General features: G+C 37.4%; 1 protein-coding gene across 5 annotated transcripts in view; it reads left to right on the plus strand.

Moving 5' to 3' along the window:
* The window catches only part of UVRAG (UV radiation resistance associated), a 311,614-nt gene that overhangs the window by 71,175 nt on the left and 225,895 nt on the right, over positions 1-14,544 (plus strand). For all 5 annotated transcript variants that reach the window (XM_081543163.1, XM_081543165.1, XM_081543164.1 and 2 more), the window contains one exon: positions 13,753-13,838. In XM_081543163.1, coding sequence (XP_081399289.1) covers positions 13,753-13,838 — 86 coding nt within the window. The remainder of the gene's footprint in view (positions 1-13,752; positions 13,839-14,544) is intronic.

The following is a 14,544-nucleotide window of genomic DNA, read 5'->3' on the forward strand; positions in this document are numbered from 1 at the left end:
TATTGTACAGACTTTGGGTATTTATCGTTATAGAGTGGGCATGCAGTGCCCAAGAGGCCATCAGCCCACCAAAGTCCACAAAATTTCCACACGTTAGTCTCTCTATTTGGCTTTCCTCTGAGTCTCTCTCTCCTCCTCTCCCCGCCCCCTTTTCTCTTGGATCAGATTAGCTTCTGACAGATGTTTGGAAAATCATCTCATCCTGTAATTCATATTTATAAATCCTGCTGCTGCAGTGTGGTCCCATTCTCTCTCTTCATTGAAGCCAGAGAATAATCTGGGAAAATGCCATGTTTCCTGTTACGAATTTGGAGGATCTTGTCTCCTTAGCACAATTTTTGAGCTTTTCAGAATTTTAATACTGGAGAATTCAAAGCCAAGCACGGCTCTTCATGTAGATGTTTTATTTTAGGTTCTTAGAAAGTAAACAGAAACAGAGCTCCAGACTCATCCTCACTAGGGGATTCAGAGAGTTGAAAACTTTGTTTAAATTTTGTAAACTCATCTTTATTATTCTTTCTTAGATTTGTAGTGAGGGCATTCTTGACTCTTTTTTTTAAACTTTCCCCTCTGGGAGTCAGTTTCCATTTAAATTGTTTCTCTAGAAAGCTGGGAACCTTTCTTCGACTTTTTCACCTAGTTAACATGATATCACTGTTGCCTTCTCTTCCCTCTCACTTTTCTCTTCTCTCACAATTATAGTAACTGTGTGTTTGTCCTTCGTCCTGTTAGAGTGTAATCTGCTTTAGGGCTGAGGTTGTCTCTTACTCATTCTTTTAGTCCCAGGATTTAGTGTAGACTTTGCTTAGAAGATATTTTTCTTGAGTGAATGAGATCCACTAGGATCACATGGGTCCTGTTTCTGTTCTGTGTATACTTTTCTCTTAAAGGATGGCTACTTCAGCAGGGTCACTGTCAACCCTCTTGTTACGGAGTTGTATTGGTGACATTTAATCCATTTCATACTTGGAGTGTGTGACTATGATTGTGATCATTTTTTGAGGGTAGTTTAAAAAACTGAAGTGTGAATGTTCATTGCAGCACTGTTTACAATAGCCAGGACATGGAAGCAACCTAGATGTCCATCAGCAGACGAATGGATAAGGAAGCTGTGGTACATATACACAATGGAATATTACTCAGCCATTAAAAAGAATACATTTGAATCAGTTCTATTGAGATGGATGAAACTGGAGCCCATTATACAGAGCAAAGTAAGCCAGAAAGAAAAACACCAATACAGTATACTAATGCATATATGTGGAATTTGAAAGATGGTAACGATAACCCTATATGCAAGACAGAATAAGAGACACAGATGCATAGAACAGTCTTATGGACTCTGAGGAAGAAGGTGAGGGTGGGACGTTCTGGGAGAATAGCATTGAAACATGTATATTATCATATGTGAAACAGAACATCATTCCAGGTTCAATGCATGAGACAAATGCTCAGGGCTGGGGCAATGGGATGACCCAGAGGGATGGGATGGGGAGGGAGGTGGGAGGGGGGTTCAGGATGGGGAACACATGTAAACCCATGGCTGATTCATGTCAATGTATGGCAAAATCCACTACAATATTGTAAAGTAATTAGCCTCCAACTAAAATAAATAAATTTATTAAAAAAAAAAACAACTGAAGTGTGAACAAGGACCTCTTCATCCCTATTGACTTGAATTTAAAAGAATTTAGTTTCAGGATCTGTATACCTTTGCTTAATAACATTATTGTTATTTTCATTGCTTCTGTTTTGAAGGAGAAGAAAACATATGCTGTCTCAAACCTCAGACCAGATCTTGCGGAATCTGCATATTCAGCTCAGGTTCAGTGTGGAGGAAGCGGTCTCACTTTGCCTCCTTAGCAGCTCAGCATCTGGGCTTCGTCAGAGCTCAGTGGCAGTGGGTGTCTGAGGCTTGAAGGTGCTTGACAGAGATACATGCACATTTTTCTCAGTTTAAACCTTAGTGACACTTAAAAGTGTGTTAATGTCCAAACTGACATACACACATAGGAACTTTGATTTTTTTTTTAGGTATTCATTTTAGGAGGAGTTGTACAAATTTTTGTTGTTCAGTTACTCAGTCATGTCCAACTCTTTGCGACCCCATGGACTGCAGCACACCAGACTTCCCTGTCCTTGTTCAAATAAATACTAAATTTTAAAAAAGTATGCTCACTATATCTGAAAATGTGCTCAAGTGGTAGAATGAGCCACAGTTTTTTGTTTTTTTTTCTCTCTTGTCCATTATGATTCCTTATTCTCCCTAAGTAAATAGAAGAGGGACTATTTGCAGAGCTCACTTAACAGTTTTAAGAGTAATGTATGTAGTCTACTAGGGCTTCCCTGGTGGTGCAGTGGTAAAGAATCTGCCTGCCAATGCAGAAGGCGTGGCTTTGATCCCTGGGTTGGGAAACTCCCCTAGAGTGGGAAATGACAACCCACTCCAGTATTCTTGCCTGGAGAATCCCATGGACAGAGGAGCCTGGTGGGCTGCAGTCCATGCGATCACAAAGAGTCGGACACAACTGAGTGACTGAACACACACACACATATACCCATATAGTCTACTATCAGTCCCACGGGGCAGGCTTTTGCTGGCACCTTTAAGGTATTGTCCTCAGGCTTCCACTCAGACCTCTTGTCCTCTCATCAACGCATTGTGTCTGGGTGATTCAGATCTCTCCCAGTCTACTTCTCTAGTCAGTACTTCCATATATCTAGACTTGAGTCAGATTGCTTGAGTGTTTCAGAGACTCGTTGTTCAATCGCTAAGTCATGTGTGACTCTTTGTGACCCCATGGACTGTAGCATGCCAGGCCGCCAGGCTTACCTGTCCTTCACTATCTCCCGGAGTTCATTCAAACTCAAGTCTGTTGAGTTGGTGATGCCATCCAACCATCTCAGAGATACATACTCTCCACAATTCCTATACTGAGCTGAACCTCCCCGACCCTTATTGTGTTCCTTGGGTCAGTGCATGGTACTGTTGTCCATGCATTTTCTCAAGTCAGAGCAGGGAGTCATCCTAAATGCTCCCCTCTTTTCCTGAGTTACTTTTTTGAATCACTACTTGGGAGATCTGCTGAACATCTGTTTCTTTCCTGGTTCTTGACACTAAAGCCAGATTTATCTTTCTAAAATGTTCATCGTGTCCTTCTTATTCAAGTCATTTCAGAGATATTAATGGACTTGTAAGATCTTACAGTGATCTAATTCTTGATTTTGAAGCACCCCACCAGTAACAGTTTCTTAAAAAGCTAAAATTTATCCATTTCAGTTTTAGAGCTTAGACCTCCTTTCCATAGAGTGGTTTTCTATGACATACCCCTAAGTACAGTTTGGACACCTCTCTATGTACTCTCATAGAACCTTGCTTTTCATTTTTCTTGTCACTGTCCTTAACTAGTTATATTCTGATTACCCATTTGCTCAACTCTCTTTCTTACTAGACTGTGCACTGTGTAAGGGCAGGGACAGTGTCTGTCAATGAATTATCCCTAGTGCTTAGCACGGTGCTGGGAATGTAGTAATAATTCAGTAAATATTTGTTGAATGAGTGAATGTTGTAGTAGCAGATCATTTAAAACTTTGCTGGGATATACTGTTTCATTGTCATCAGTTGTATAGCATGTTTTTCAAAATTCTCGTTCATCTGTGTTTAAACAGTTTCTGATCACTTCTTCATAGACATCTGCCATTTGCAAATTATTATATTTTAAATGGATCTCTTTAATTTTCTCTCCAGGTTGCTTTCCCTTCCAGTTTTTTTTTTTTTTTGCATTTTTACTAACTATTTTTCCATTTATTGAGGTCTCAAATTTTGCAGTTAGCCTTGATTGATTTCTTTTATCCACTCAATTCATTCAGCTCCTGGACTCTTTTGAGTCCTTCTTTGAAGTCACTCATTTTTGGCTGCTTTTCCACATCCATTGCCATGATCCAAGCTCAGCCTGGCACCTTCATAAGGCAGGATTACAGCAGTAGTTTCCTGGCGGGCCTGTGGCTCTGGTCTCTTTGTATCCACTTTGTCTGATTCACCACTGCCTGATTAATCTTATTCCCAAAGCATACTTTCATTTTTTTTTATTCCTTTGCTTAAAGATTGTATGGAGTTACTTCTTGTCTGCTCTATGTGGCCAAATCTCTGACCTAATTTCCTTTTCTCCATTAACCTAAATTCAGTCAGTGGTATAGTACTTTTGGGTATATCTCTGCTTTTATCTTTACTTCTTTTCTCTGTCTCTCTGCTTTATTCTTCAGAATTTGAGTTCTCATTCACTCTAGTACATGTGGGTTTCTAAAATAGCCTCCTAGTGGGTGTTTGGGCATTCTGCTTCCTCTACTTTGTCATATGTGTCATTACCAGAGTAACCTTCCTTAAATGCAGCTTTGATCATTGTCCTACACTGTTGGAAACTTTTCATGAGTCCTTTATGAAGGTTGTCTCACTTTTTAGTATGACATTCAAGGCTTTCTGTGCTCTGGCCCTCTCAACCTTGTCACGTAGCTATATCTCCCACTGTTTTCCCCTCTGGTGTTCCAAGTAATTTTGACATCATTGGAGCTGAACAAATTGGACCACTGTTTAATTTTCTCTGAATACAGCTTATGTTTTCCCACTGCCATGCTTCAGCTAAAGGTGTTCAGTCTGTGTGGGACTTTCCTTCACTGCCATTCAGCTTTCTGTACTTGTTAATCTATCCCAAGTATTGCTACCCCTGCAGCCTTTGATGTTTCTGCTTCTACTAGGTGGAATCTTTACCATATTGGAACTCCTATAGCTTTTCTTTTTAACCTTTCTTACAGCAATTTTACTTCACTTGGAACCTTGACTGGGTTATATACTTTATTAGGTTGTATATGGCACCCCACTCCAGTACTCTTGCCTGGAAAATCCCATGGACGGAGGAGCCTGGTAGGCTACAGTCCATGGGGTCGCCAAGAGTCGGACACGACTGAAGCGACTTAGCATAGCATAGCATAGCATACTTTTATAAAGATGATAGAAATTGCCTGACATCTTATATGTATTAGATATTCAGTAAACACTGAAATGAATAGTTATATGTGTATATTGTTGTTTGCTTCATAAACAGTTATCCTGTCCACAGGATTATTTTAGTAGAACTTTTAGAGTTTTAATAAAAGATGTCTTTGACTGTTTTAGTAGCTCACAACTCTCAAAACGTACCGTAACACATTTTAAAAGTTGACTTATTCAGTGATCTAGTACATGGATAAGCAAATTACAGTCCCCACATGTTTTTATGTGGCCTGCGAGCTAAGAATGGTTTTTACATTTGTAAAGAATTTGAAGGCGAAAGCAAAAGTATGCAATGGAGATGATGTGGCTTGCAAAGCCTTAAATATTTACAATCTGGCCGCTGATTGAGAAAGTTTGTAGATCACTGATCTAGAAACACACCTGATCATCTGCCTGGAATTACTTTTGGTCTTTGGGTATGTGAAATTATCTGTTTCCTTGAGCAGTTTAATAGGCGCTCACCCAGACTGGTGCCTATCCTATTTGCTTCTTTGTAAAAGAATTGTTAGGCCTGGCTTCAGGAGAATTTTGAGTGACATGTAAATCTCCTTGGGGCTCTTTGGCACTTGGCAGTATCTCACACAGATAACCAGATACAAATGAGCCATTTCTTTCCATTATGATCCTTCATCAGAGGTCTGTCGGGATTGCACATCTGGTGATGTTAGATGTCATTCAGAGCAAGGCTCTTAGCATATTTCAAGAATGTTAATTGCTGAGTTGTGGCTGAAGCAGAAGGGTTTAATAATGTCCTTGAGTTGCCTTAAATGTACATGGACCCAGAATTTGAGAACTGGAAAAGGTCTTAGAGATCAAGTAAAGCATAGTCACTAAAAACACAAGCTGTGGAGCCAGACTGCATGGCTCTTCTACTTAATCCTGCTTGTGTCTCAGTTTCCTTACCTTTAAAGTGGGGATAAGAATAGTACCTGTTTCACAGGGTCTCGTGAGTATTATGTACGTTAACCTTTAACGTTAATATCAAAACATTCATTTAACGTGAGAAACAGCACTGCCTGGAATACTGTGAATGCTCATACATGTTACTTTTGTGTTTGGCTATTATTGTTTATCATTGTTGATATTAGTAGTAGTCTCATCTCATTTTATCCTTAAAGAAACTAAGACCTAGAGGAGTTAAATGGTTTTCTTCACTTCCATGACAGGCAGAGTGGATTAAGACCCAGAATTCTTGCTATAATGTGTTCTTTTTAGTTGTATGTGAGTGTGGATAAGTTTTTAGTAGAAAAGATGTTTGGCAGCTTTTTGCCTAAAATAAGAACAGCTAAGTGGAGTGTCACCAATCATTTCTCCAGAGAATCTTAAGTTTATTTCTGGTGTCATTTTGTAGTTCATTTGTAGGATTATCTCCTGTTTCTGTCTTTTCTCTTCAGCTGCCCTCATGATATGTAGATTATTTCATAGCCAACTCTCTTTCTTTTTAATTGGGTTGAAATTTATATAACATGAATTTATGCTTTTGTTTTTGGCCTCATTGCACAGCTTGTGGAATCTTAGTTTCCCCACCAGGGCTCAAACCCAGGCCCCAGCAGTGAAAGCACTGAGTTGTAACCACTGGACCACTAGGGAATTCCCTAAGCATTTTAAAGTGTGTGACTCAGTGGCATGGGGAATGTTCACAATGTTGTGCAAACACTATCTCCATCAAGTTGCATAACATTTTTATCACGGCAAAAGAAAATGCCATTAAACGTTCACTCTCCATTTTGTGTTCCCCGACCCCCAGCAACTACCAACTTTCTTTTCTCTCTGCGGTTTCACTTATTCTGAGTATTGAATATAAATGGAATCATACAATACGTAACCTTTTATGTCTGGCTGCTTAGCGTTTTTGAGGTGCATCCAAATGTAGCATGTGTCAGTACTTCTTTTTTTGGCTGAGTGATATCCCATTGTATGAATATACGATATTTAGTTTATCTGGTCATCCACAGATGGATGTTTGAATTGTTTCTATCTTTTGGCTGTTGTGAATAGTGCTGCTTTGAACATTTATGTACAAGTATTTTCAGTTCTTTTGGTTTTATACCTTGGAGTGGAATTGCTAGATGATATAGTAATTCTGTGCTTCAATTTTTGAGGAATTGCCAAACTTTTTTCCATAGCTGCTGACCACTTTATGTTCCCAACAGCAGTATTGGGTTGACAATTTCTCCACATCCTTACCAACATTATTTTTTGTTTTTTCCAAATTTTAAATTTCGTTTATTTTTTTACAAAATATTCAGTGGAATCTCATTGTGATTTTGAATTACATTTCCCTAATGACTAGTGATATTGGGCTTCTTTTCACGTGCTTGTTGGCTGTTTGTATATCTTTTCTGGAAAGGTGTCTCTTTTGAGTCCTTTGCCCAGTTTTTAATTGGGTTGTCTTTTTGTTGTTGGGTTGTCAGACTTCTTTATGTATTCTGGATATTAGACCTTTATCAGATACATGATTTGAAAATATTTTCTCCCTTTTTTTGGATTTTTTTTTTTTGCTTTCTTTATAGTGTCCTTTGTTGCACAGAAGTTTAATTTTGATAAAGTCCAATTTGTCTATTATTTCTTTTGTTGCTTATGCTTTTGGCATATATCTAAGAATCCACTGGCAAATCCAAAGTTTTATAGATAACCTCCAAGGTTATATAGGTATGCCCTAATGGTTTACTTGTTTTAGTTTTTACACTTAAGTCTTTGATCCTAGTTGCAATTTTTGTATATGGTGTTAGGAATGGGTTCAACTTTATTCTTTTGCATGTGGCCATTTAGTTGTTTCAGCATCATTGTTGAAATGGCTGTTCTTTCTCAGTCCTGACACACCTTTGTTTAAAATCAGTTGACTATAGATAGATGAATTTATTTCTGTATTCTCGGTTCTATTTCATTGATGTATATGTCTGTCATAATGCCAATACAATGCTGTTTTGATTAGTGTTGCTTTGTAGCAAATATTGAATTGGGAAATATGAGTCCTTCAACTTGGTATGTTGTGTTGACTTGATTTTCATCTATCAAACCACCTTTACATACCTTGGGTAAATACCACTTGTTCCTGGTGTATAAATCTTTTTCTAAAAAATTATTTTAATTGTGAAATATGCATAATATGAAATTCACTATCTTAACCATTTTAAGTGTACAGTTGGTGGCATTAGGGACATTCACCTTGTTGTACAACTGTCACTACTGTCCATCTCCAGAACTCTTTTTGTCTTGTGAAACGAAACTCTCTATCTACCCTTTAAGTGATAGCTCCCCATCTCCCTCCTCCTCAAGTCTCTGGCACTCACCCTTCTACTTTCTGTTTCTGTGAATTTGACTGCTCTTGGTACCATATATAAGTGGAACCATACAATATTTGTCCTTTTGTCACTAGCTTGTTTTACTTAACATAATGTCTTTAAGGGTCATGCGTGTTACAGCATGTGTCAGAATTTCTTTCCTTTTTAAGGATGAATAGTATTCCATTATATGAATATACCACATTTTATCTGTTCATCTGTTGATGAACACTTGGGTTACTTCCACCCCTCGACTACTGTGAATAATGCTCCTGTGAACATGGGTGTACAAATTTCTCTTTCTTTGAGTTTTTGCTTTCAGTTCTTTTGGGTATATTCCCAGAAGTAGAATTGCTAGACCAGATTAGCTTTGCTAATACATTGACTCTTGAATAACATGTGTTTGAACTGGGCAGGGCTACTTATATGTGGGTTTATTTTTTTCAATAAGTCTGAAATACAGTACTATATAATGTACAGTTGGGCAGATCCATGGATGCAGAACAATGCATATGGAACTGTGGATACAGAGAACTGACTGTAAAGTTATATGTGGATTTTTAACCATATAAGAAGTGGAGAAGGAAATGGCAACCCACTCCAGTGTTCTTGCCTGGAGAATCCCAGGGACAGGGGAGCCTGATGGGCTGCCGTCTATGGGGTCACACAGAGCCGGAGACGACTGAAGCGACTTAGCAGCAACCATATAAGGGTCGTTGCCCCCACCCCCTCTTTGTTCAAGGGTATTTTGTTGAGGATTTTTTTCTCTATAATGTATGTATATATGTTATATATTATATGTATAAGGGGTATTGGTTTATAATTTTCTTGTGATGTTATTATCTGGCTTGGGATCAGGGTAATACTGGTCTTATAGAATGAGTTAAGAAGTATTTCCTCCTCTTTCATTTTTTGGAAGACTTTGAGAAGGATTGGTGTTATTTTTTCTTTAAATGATTGGTAGATTTTGCCAAATTATGCAGTTCTGGGCTTTTCTTTGCTGGGAGTTTTATGATTACTGATTTAACTTCTTTAGTTTTGTTATAAGTTTGTTAAATTAACATTTGTTGAGTGAAGCACAGAAAACCACAAGAGAAATTGAAATAGAGACGTTTGTTACTCATAGGTTCTGGAGGAATTATAGAGAAGGCTTTGAAGTGGCCACACGGGGAGGTCAAGGCAGAGTGCAGACAGAGAAATAGAGGATCCTGGGACACATGTCTTTATTAGAGTCTGCGTGTAGAGTGCTTTGGGGTTCATGGCCTTGGGCTGGGTTGTTCAGTTTAAACCAAAAGAGCAGAGTTTTGGTAAGCTCCATGGGGATTTTTATCTAAGGGGCATGTAGAGCATACAGGTCCTGGGAAGCAGGGGAGACTGTTGATCACAAGTATTAACAGAATCTATGTTTACTTGTAACTCTGCAGCCTGCAATCTAGGGCCTGCACTTCCCTGAAGAGGGGTCTAGTGTTGGTTTAAGGTCTCTAAAGGCTGCTTGGCCAAACAAAATGGATGCCAAGGCAGTGGTACCATGGAGTAGCCTAGCTAAACTCTTTGACAGCTTGTGGATCTGTTCAGATTTTCTGTTTTTTCCTGAATCGCTTTTGGGAGTTTCTGTTTTTCTAGGAATTTTCATTTTATCTGGGTTCTCTGATTTGTTGGCGTACAATTGTTCATCAGTTCAGTTCAGTAGATCAGTCATGTCCCACCCTTTGCATCCCCATGGACTGCAGCACACCGGGCTTCCCTGTCATCACCAACTCCCGGGGCTTGCTCAAACTCATGTCCATCAAGTCGGTAATGTGTTGGTGATGCTATCCAACCATCTCATCCTCTGTCGTCCCCTTTTCCTCCTTCCTTCAATCTTTCCCAGCATCAGGGTCTTTTCCAATGAGTCAGTTCTTCACATCAGGTGGCCAAAGTATTGGAGTTTCAGCTTCAACATCAGTCCTTCCAATGAATATTCAGGACTGATTTCCTTAGGATGGACTGGTTGGATCTCCTTGCAGCCCAAGGGACTCTCAAGAGTCTTCACCAACACACCAACACAGTTCAAAAGCATCGATTCTTTAGCGCTCAGCTTTCCTTACAGTCCAACTCTAACATCCATCCATGACTACTGGAAAAACCATAGCTGTGACTAGATGGACCATTGTTGGCAAAGTATTGTCTGTCTACGTTGATCATAGCTTTTCTTCCAAGGAGCAAGCGTCTTTTAATTTCATGGCTGCAGTCACCATCTGCGGTGATTTTGGAGCCCAAGAAAATAAAGTCTCGCACTGTTTCCATTGTTGCCCCATCTATTTGCCATAAAGTGATGGGACTGGATGCCATGATCTTAGTTTTTTGAATGTTGAGTTTTAAGCCAACCTTTTCACTTTCCTCCTTCACTTTTATCAAGAGGCTCTTACACTATTCTATAATTAATATTTCCTGTCTTTATAAGATTGATGGTAATGTTCTCACTTTCATTCCTGATTTTAGTGATTGGAGTGTTCTCTCCTCTTTTCTTGGTTGGTCTGGCTTAACGTTTGTCAGTTTTATTGGCTCTTTTCACAGAACTAAGTTAGTTTTATTGATTTTTCTCTATTGTTTTTTATTCTATATTTCATGGAAAGGGTTAGTTGCTCAGTTGTGTCCGACTCTGTGACCCCATGGACTGTAGCCCTCCAGGCTCCTCTGTCCATGAAATTATCCAGGCAAGAATACTGGAGTGGGTTGCCATTTTCTTCTCCAGGGGATCTTCCCGACCCCGGGATTGAATCTGGATCTCCTGTGTTGCAGATAGGTTCTTTACCATCTGAGCCACCAGGATCTCTGCCTTAATCTTTATTATTTGCTTCCTTCTTACTTTGGGTTTAGGTTTTCTTTTTATTGTTCCTTAAGGTGGAAGATTGTGTTACTGATTCGAACTCTTTCTTCTTTTTAATGTAAATATTATAGCTGCACTTTTCACTCTGAGCACTTTTTCACTGTATCCTATTTTTTGATATGTTGTGTTTTTATGCAACATAGCATTTAGTGATTTACCTTATGATTTGTTCTTTGACCCACTGGTCATTTAAGAGTATGTTGTTTACTTTGCAGTTTGTGAATTTTCTGAATTTCCTTTTGTTACTGATTTTTAGTTTCATTCCGTTGTGATCAGAAGAGATACTTTGTATGATTTCAGTGTTTAGAAATCTATTGAGTTTTTTTTGTGACAACATATGGTCTGTCCTAGAGAATATTCCATGTGCATTTGAGAATATTTGTATGGTTGTTGTTGAGTGGAGCATGCTATATACATCTGTTAGGTCTAGTTGATTTATAGTATTGTTGATGCTTTTTGTTTCCTTCTTTCTCTTTTTTATGGTTGTGCTATCCATTGTTAAAAGTGGGATGTTGACTTCTGCTCTTTCTCATTTTCGTTTTTGTAGTTTTGACTTCATATGTTTTGTTATATGTTGTTAAGTACATATATGTTTATAATCATTTATATCTTCTTGATCCTTTTAAAACTGCATAATGTCTGTTTTGGTCACTTGTTTTGTTTTAATGTCTATTTGTCTGATATTAGTTTACACATTCCAGCTCTTTTTTGGTTACTACTTACATAGAATATCTTTCCATCCTTCCATTTTCAACCTATTTGTGTTTTTGATTCTAAAGTGCACCTCTTGTCGATAGCATATTGTGGATCATTAAAAAGAAAATCCATTTTGCCAATCTCTGCCTTTTAATTGTAGTGTAATTCATTAACACTTACTGTAATTACAGATGGAAGGACTTCTGCCATTCTTTGATTTGTTTTCTGATTTCTTTTTGTTCCTCATTTCTTCCGTTACTACCTTTTGTATTAGTTATTTTCTCATGTAACATTTGAGTCCTTTCTCATTTCTTTCACTGTGCATCTTTTAGTTATTTTCTTAGTGCCTGCCCCAAGGATTATAGTTAACATCTTAATTTGCAACACTTTAGCTAAAGTTAATATTAGTTTTAGTATTATATAAAACTTTTCTTCTCTATGGCTCTGTTCCCCCATTTTTATCATCACATTACATCTTTATTATGTAAAAGACATTTTACATTTATCTTTATGTGCCCATAAAGGTAGATTTATAATTATTGATTCAGTTATTTGCCAATTGATTGATATTAAATACTAAACCACTCTTGCATTCTTAAAATAAATTCAGTCAAAATGAAGTGTTGTTGTTTTATCCTTATAATGTATTTCTGGTTCAACTTTCTAATGTTTTGCTAAGGATTTTTGTGTCTGTAATCATGAGGATATTGGCTTATAATTATCTATGTGTGTGTGTGAGAGAGAGAGAGATAAGGTTTAGTGTCAGTAATGTGGTTGGAAATTGTTCCTTTCCACTCTGTTTTATGAAGAAGTTTGTACTAAATTGATGATATTTCTTAAACATTTGATATAATTCAGTGAAGCAACCTGGACCAAGACTATTTTTGTGGAAAGATTTTTCAATTACTTATTCACTTAAAAATAGTTATGAAGTTATTACTCAGCTATTATTCATCAATTTTGGCATGTTGTAGTTTTTCAAGGAATTTGTCTAATTAAGTCGTCAAATTTGTTAGCATGAAGTTCTTGATAATATTCTCCTAATAACCTTTTAATAACTGCAGCAATGTAATTTTTAGAAAATGCTTATATTAGCATTATAGCAAGCATTTATACAGTACTTATTACATACCTTTGATTTTACAGCTATTAGCTCTTTTAAATCCCATGACAGTTTGTGAGGTAGATAGTATTATCATCTCCATGTTATAGATGAGAAACCAAAGTTAAACTGAAAGAAGTTAGGTGCCTTGCTTAAGGTTACAGAACTGGTGTGTTAAGGGCTTAAATTGTAATCCAGGTGGTCTGGGTCCAGAGTCCTTTTTTCTTAACTACTGTTTACTTTGCCTTTCTGAAATGCCAGATAGCTGTTCTGTTCTTCTTAAGAAATTGTGCTGTGTTCGCTGTAGAAACCATCCTTGCTCCCAACACCTTACACCACTGAGTGGAAATATTTGTTTCAGGTATTCCTAATTAAAACTTGGAATGCCTTTTCTCCCATAAAAACATTACATATGTTGGCTAAGCATACTTGAAATATTATTGTTAATACTCTTCTTCAGCCACATAATATGTTAAAAAGACTTCTGGGGTTTCGCTGGGAAGTTCACCAAAATTTATAATGTGAAACATTGTTTCTGTGGGAAAATATTAGAAGAAATTTATTTTAAATTCACTTGCATAAAATGTTAAACTTCAATTATGTGAAAGTGTTTCTTAATTTTTTTTCTAATTTCTTAATGATTTGAACCTACTGAGTTATTATTAAATCATAATTTAAAAAAGACAAACATCATGATTAATTTGGACACATACTTTGTTTTACCTTTATTAATTTGTTGATCAATATCTTTTAGGGTTATTCAAATGCTCAGAAGAATATTCTTCTTCAGGTGGATCAGAACTGTGTTCGCAATTCTTATGATGTCTTCTCTTTGCTGCGGTAAGAAACTTCTTGGAGTCCTCTTGCATTTTTCAAAGAATCTTCCTCATTCTGAGTTTGTGACATTTCAGTGTGAGGAAACGTATGGAGCTTTAGAAGCTGTTACTCAGACTTAGCATTTTTTAGTGAGAGGTTCATAAATTTTGTAGCTGCAGTTATTTAAGTTTATCTCTTTTACAAAGCCTTTCAAATGCCATTTTTTTCCTGTGGACAGTGGGAGAGAATGATTGGAAGCTAGTGATCTTAAAGCAGGGACATGAGCTGTTTCCGGTCTTCTGCACTATAAAGAGCAGCAACCACAGGTTTAAAATGTAGACTTACCAAAATTTTAACAGTGATGCCATTACTTAGAAAAGCTCTCCAATAGCCCTAGACATAGCTTAGAGTTTTGACCTGCTGTAAAAGAATCATGTTTGGCAAGTCAAAGAGCTTTGCATGAAGTTCATGTGCTCAGAGGCTTAACTGCCTCAGCTCTGTATTTTCATAATGTCTGGGCTTAATTTTGTAAGATTTTTAAATTTGGTTTTAATTTTCAGTATGGTAGATCATCAAGGACATTTTCCCAGGAGGCAGACTACCAAAATAAATGCAGTTTAAAATAAAGTTAACAGTGACACTCAACCTATGTTCACCCTACTCAGACAGATGGTTCATTGAAACTCAATTTTGGCAGTCTTTTCCTAATGTTTACATAACACATCATAAA

This window comes from Giraffa tippelskirchi, chromosome 11 (assembly GCF_054371585.1).
Source record: "Giraffa tippelskirchi isolate mGirTip1 chromosome 11, T2T-mGirTip1v1.2.pri, whole genome shotgun sequence".
In the NCBI taxonomy this organism is placed as follows: Eukaryota; Metazoa; Chordata; class Mammalia; order Artiodactyla; family Giraffidae; genus Giraffa; species Giraffa tippelskirchi.